Below are 6,073 nucleotides of genomic sequence, written 5' to 3' on the forward strand. Positions count from 1 at the left end.
TTTGGGTGACAAAAAAAAAGACAAAAAGCAGTGTTAATTAATTGCTTATAAAAACAACATAATCTCATTGTTAACACTTAATAAAGCTTCAAAATTAATTATATCTCCATTAGTTATTTATTTACACTTTTAAAAACCTTATTCGTCAATGAACCATATACTACTAATATTTCTAATATAATATATTATTCATCATTATTTTGGCAATCCTGTTTTGTAGTTATCGATAATGGCAGGAGCCACTGAAAAGCTCAAACTGTTCGAGCAAAAACATGCAATGGCATAACGTGAAGACATCTACTGTACGGCATCTCAAACTTCAGCACCGCCGAACATGAGGCCTGTCCAGGAATTTCACAGCAGCGCAGAAGTTTCCCCAGCTCAGGCCACTGCGAGCACGCCCAGAACGGGCCCTGCACTCACTTCTGTTACTCTTGCATGAAAACAAATGCAGTAGACTTAAAACATCCTCTCTGTGAGCATGCATTTGACCATAAAACTCTTCTTGGCAGCAAAGAGCCCTTCTGCACAGATAAAATCTCAGCAAAAACACAGGAGGGGGATCAAACTGACAGCTATCACCTATAATAAGGAGAAACATGGCTTAAACATGTCACATGAATAAAAGTGCATGACCATGAAATGATTTGACTGTACCTGTTTTCTCCTTTTGTATTGGAGGGCGGTGGGTGCAGTATAGTCTGGTTTTCCTCCATCTCAACCACACATTTTGTGCTGAGCTCAATCTCTGCAAGCCAAAAGTTGTTAAAACTTGCCTAAGAAGTTCTTATACGTGCGATTTTCGTGTTAAATACTAAAAAAAAAAACTTAAGTAAAATGTCTGAAACATATTAAAATATAGAATTCATAACAACCTTGCCTGAACTGTAGCAACTTATTACAGCTGAAAACAGATTTAACCTTTAAATATTAACGCTCATGTATACTTTAAAATGTCTCTTACCTCTCCGGTTCATTGGTCGAACTCGAACCGCCACTTTTACCTTCGTATCCGACATTTTTGCACAATTTTAAAGGGTTTAAAGTGGAGGAGAAAGCCGCTAGCTGCTCCGCACAGCTAGCCGAATAATAACATGAAACTCCCCGCAAAGTCTCCCACAGAAACGTCTGAGGTGCTTGTATCCTGGTAAAATACTCCAACAGCGCATACCCGAGCAGAAAAGGCAGTCGAGATTAATCCAGATGATAGTGTGTGGTTGTGTTGTATTCGGGTTAAATGAGTGTGGTTATAAAGGATCCTCCGCCGCGGGCAGAGCAGCTCCTCTCAGCCAGCCAGCAGCATCCAGACCGCCATCTTCCGCTGACTGACCCCAAAAACACATACAAATGTGCAGTGTGCATGAATATGCATGAAAGAAACGGCATGGACTGAGTTTAAAAAAGGCTGGATGAATCACAACGACCTGATGTAGTTCCTACAGGGCGACAAAAATGATCGAAGAGGAGGAGAAACAGAGAAAGAGCCTTGTGCTCATTACTCATACTCCTCATGTTTCTTCTGTAATTTAGGCTACTCCTTTTATTTGGATTTCTTGATTTTTTTACTGTTCATGCAGAAACATCTACATTCTATTCAAAAATAGTATTTAATATGAGTGAATGACCAAATTACACGAATTAAAGTAATTGTTAAGGGTAAGATAAAAGGTATAGCTGATCAATTTAAAAAATAGACTAGATATGCCAGTTATTATAGACATTTTAAGATGGTAATATCCTGTTACACTCTTTAAAAATGGGTTTTTGCAGCAATGCAATAGAAGAAAGCGGTCAAACCACAAAACCAGTCAAGGGTCAATTTTATGAAATTGAGATTTATACATCATCTGAAAGCTGAATAAATAAACTTTCCATTGATGTATGGTTTGTTAGGACAGGACAATATTTGGCCGAGATACAACTATTTGAAAATCTGGAATCTGAAGGTGCAAAAAAATCTAAATATTGAGAAAACCGCCTTTAAAGTTGTGCAAATGAAGTCCTTAGCAATGCAAATCCACTCACAAAAATAAATTTTTGATAAATTTACAGTAGGAAATTTACAAAATATCTTCATGGAACATGATCTTTACTTAATATCCTAATGATTTTTGGCATAAAAGAAAAATCGATAATTTTGACCTATACAATGTATTGTTGGCTATATTGCTTCAAATATACCTGTGCGACTTATGACTGGTTTTGTGGTCCATATTTGATTCCCCAAAGAACCTTTCTTAAGAGAACCATTTTTTCTTAGTGTAAAGAACATTTTAATAATCTAAAGAACCTTTTTTCACTATAAAAGAAACTTTTGTGAAATGGAAAGGTTCTTCATGGAACCACATATGTCAGTAAATTGCCTTTATTTTTTACAAATGCACTCCCAAAACATGCATGCCCCAAAATGTATTTTACTTGTAAAAATATCTAGCAATTTAAATTTTATTTGTAAGAACATTTGAACTATTGTTAGTTTTTTATACTTGCACTTCTCATTGTATATGCAGCTAAAATTCAAACACTTAGCGATACTAATGCACAGTTTGTCATGACAATAAAGCACATTAATCTGATTTTCTCTAGTGAAAGTGCGGGTCATTTTCAGTGAGATGTGAGTTTCAGTAAGAAGTGCTTTATAACGTGCTGTGACGACAACCCTGGTCTGGTAGGATCAAGGGAAATGGAGCAGAGTAGATTATGGGATTCCCCTAGGGTTGCTTTAATCTCTGTGGATTCAAAATGAAGAATTTAATACAAATTTAATGCATGCCATTTTAAATAAGTATGCAGACAGTATGTAACAGTTACACAGGGCGTTTACTCACTTAAAATGACTTTGATTATAACCAACTTTGTCAATTGGTGCCAATGTGGTTCCCAAACTTTTTCCCATATTTTAGGTTTCAGGACCACCATGAAAAAAAGTATTTGTGCGTTATGTGCAAAAATCAAAGCATAGGCTGTATGCATTTCAACTACGTCAATGGACAATTTGGTTATTAAAAACCCATTGAATGGCATGCCAATTCATATGGGAACCAGTGCCTGAATTTATTCAGCAAGGAATATCAGGTGTGATGCACATACAAATGATTGAATTTAGAAAATGTATGCATTTACAATCAAAAGGTAACCATAATCAGTTCATCTAAAAAAAGAAAAGTAGGCATGGCAAGTAAGCTCTAGATTTAGCATACATTTGATTATTCAAAACAACTTACAGTATACTTATAGGAAGTTAAGGACAACCCCACTGGAGCAATGTGGAATTAAAGGGACAGTTCACCCAAAAAAATGAAAATTCTGTCATTAATTACTCAACCTCATGTCATTTCAAACCTGTAAGACTTTTGTTCATCTTTGGAACACAAATGACGATCTTTTTAATGAAATCTGAGAGATTTCTGTCCCTCCATAGACAGCCTACACAACTGAAACTTTGATGCTTCAAAAAGTTCATAAAGAGATTGTAAAACTAATCCATATGAATCAAGCGGTTTAGTCCAAATTTTCTGAAGAGACTCGATCGCGTTATACGATGAACAGATTGAATTTAGGCTTTTATTCACATAAACATTGATCAGCAAACATCAACAGAAGCTCAACCGAACCTCACGAGAACATATCTGTTGAGGAAGCTCAAACCTGCTGCGTAACACGAGAATGAACCTCATTGGTTCTCGTACGCGTCAAGAAAACACGCTTGAGCTTCTGTTTACCACAACTGATGTGTTTTGAAGCTTCAAAGTGTCAGTTGCACAGACTGTCTATGCACTCAGGGACAGAAATCTCTCTGATTTCATTAAAAAGATCTTATGAAGGTCTTATGGGTGTGGAACAACACGAGGGTGAGTAATTAATGACAGAATTTTCATTTTTGGGTGAACTAACCCTTTAAGTGCATGAATCAATACATATACAACATGTACATGCACTAGACATTTGTCAATATACTCAAGCATGTATATTTTGTGTAATATTTATATGACATGCTTGCAAGTCAAATTCCACGTAAGTATACAACTTACTTGACCAATAAACGTGAACTCTGATTGTGTTGCTTGAAACTTTCCATTTATTAGCTTTGAGCTTTAGCCATCATGCCATGAAACACCATTTACACAACATCAACTCACAACACACACCAAAATCCCATCATCACACCTCAATCCACCTAAACAACATACATGGATTCGAACACACTAGTTGTGTATTCACACCTCTCATTTTTTATCACAGTACAAGTCATCTGTGTCTGCAGCATAGAACTTGACTGCATGATCTCCACCGTCCAAGACGACAAGCACATTCAGTGTTGTCACAGCCAATGCCACTGGACGCCGCAGTCCACTCACTAGTGGAGTCAGCACAGGGGTTTTCTGCAGCTTTCCCAAACTCCAGACCATCCCGTTCTGCACATCCCCTACAATCACATCTCCATTTCGATCGAAAACCACTGAAGATATAGACAAACTCAGAGAGTTCTTCAAGTTAAGAGCGAAACTGTCCACCTGCGTCAAAGGAACAAAGTCACTATTGAATATTCTCAAACACGAAGCAGTGAATCCGGCCCGAAAACGCTCCACAACTGCGATGTTTCCCGTTGATTTGCATGAAGCTACTGTACGTGGACACGTCAGATCTTTGAAAACCACTCTGTTAACTAGGACTACCCCACGAGAAAAGTCTATTATGACCTGGCTAAGTGTTCCCATCTCAGCGTCGGTCACAAAAACACATCCACGGGTGTCCACATCAACACCCCACGGCAGCCGAAACGAGTCTCGGATGGCCACCACCAGACGGCCTTTGGAAGTGAAGACTTTGACTGATTGGTCACCACCATCTGTGACCAAAACATGTCCACTTTTGGTCAACGCAACATCAAGTGGGTGACATAAATCAGACGGGTCGTGTCCATAAAGTCCAAAGCCGTCCAAAAGAGTTCCTTGCGCACTAAAAACGGCAACTCTTTTCTCACCATCGTGCACCAAAACAATCTGTCCTGATGTTTCAGAAACAACCATCCCTAAAGGGTTGACAATCGTTCCCCATCCTCCAAAGGCCGAACGGAGACGCAGCGTCCCAGATATTAAGCTTTCAGTCCATCCCATGACCCTATCATACAACCTGGGACAAGCTTCTGACAGCAGAAGCTCCTGGAGATCGGTGAGCGCACGGCATTCAGAAGTGCTGCCGACATCCAGCAGTTTCCTACAGAAGGGACACTCCAGCCTTTGGTTTACAGGGTGGGAAAGAGCACAGATGCATTTGAGACACAGCACGTGGCCACAGGGAAGATTTCGGGGTGTGTGGTCTCGCTTCTGAATGGAGAACTTCTCAAAACACACTTTGCACTCCAGCAGGTTTGCTTGGATCTCTGCTAGGATGTCTTCTGCTCTCATATGTGGTTGGACGGGTGTCTCGGACATGCTGTTGATGATCCTGGGCTTTATATAAACACTGGGCTAATGACTGGCGGGAAGAGTAGAAGGATGAGAGAGGGTTTTACGACAGCAGCCTGCAATGGATAAACATGATCACGTGACCATATTAACATGAGCTGAGGGTCTGTACTGCCCTCCAGTGGTGAGAAGGAAAAATCACTTTATATTTGAACAACTGAATTAAATAATGTCTTATATGCATCCAAATATATTTCATTTACCTTTTCATTTATAATATCTATCGAAGACTTGCTGATTGAATATTATGATTACAGCAACGATACCACAAATATATATTTTAAAACATTTTTTGAAGTAAAAATACTTTGGTGAATCTCAAAGAATTTTTTGTATTCTGTTTCACCTCAAAATCAAAAGGAGAAATCATATTTAGCATAAAATATAAATGGTCTATATTATTAATTATAATTTAACATTCACTATAATTATAAAATTGTGTAATAGCAATTAAAATCTAAATTATTAATGATAAAATAATAAGAGAGCATTACAAAATCAAGAATTATATATTTTGCATAAAGAAAATTGTCTATATAGTCACTTTAATGTGACATAATTCAGTATAATTATAAAATTGTGTAATAGCAATTAAAAAAAGTGAG

General features: G+C 37.9%; 2 protein-coding genes across 5 annotated transcripts in view; both read right to left on the bottom strand.

Moving 5' to 3' along the window:
• kif13a (kinesin family member 13A) overlaps positions 1-1,504 on the bottom strand; it is a 92,333-nt gene extending 90,829 nt beyond the window's left edge. For all 4 annotated transcript variants that reach the window (XM_048153985.1, XM_048153983.1, XM_048153984.1 and 1 more), the window contains exons 1-2: positions 965-1,504; positions 658-748 (exon numbers count right to left, since the gene is read on the bottom strand). In XM_048153985.1, the coding sequence (XP_048009942.1) occupies positions 658-748; positions 965-1,019 (146 nt within the window). In that variant the 5' untranslated portion in view covers positions 1,020-1,504. The remainder of the gene's footprint in view (positions 1-657; positions 749-964) is intronic.
• A 2,161-nt stretch (positions 1,505-3,665) lies between these two features.
• LOC125243558 (E3 ubiquitin-protein ligase NHLRC1-like) lies at positions 3,666-5,737 on the bottom strand. Its single transcript, XM_048153299.1, has one exon. The coding sequence runs from the start codon at positions 5,433-5,435 to the stop codon at positions 4,227-4,229; it is 1,209 nt and encodes a 402-aa protein (XP_048009256.1). The 5' UTR covers positions 5,436-5,737; the 3' UTR covers positions 3,666-4,226.
• Between the last annotated feature and the right edge of the window lie 336 nt (positions 5,738-6,073).

Source organism: Megalobrama amblycephala, linkage group LG13, assembly GCF_018812025.1.
Source record: "Megalobrama amblycephala isolate DHTTF-2021 linkage group LG13, ASM1881202v1, whole genome shotgun sequence".
Lineage (NCBI taxonomy): Eukaryota > Metazoa > Chordata > Actinopteri > Cypriniformes > Xenocyprididae > Megalobrama > Megalobrama amblycephala.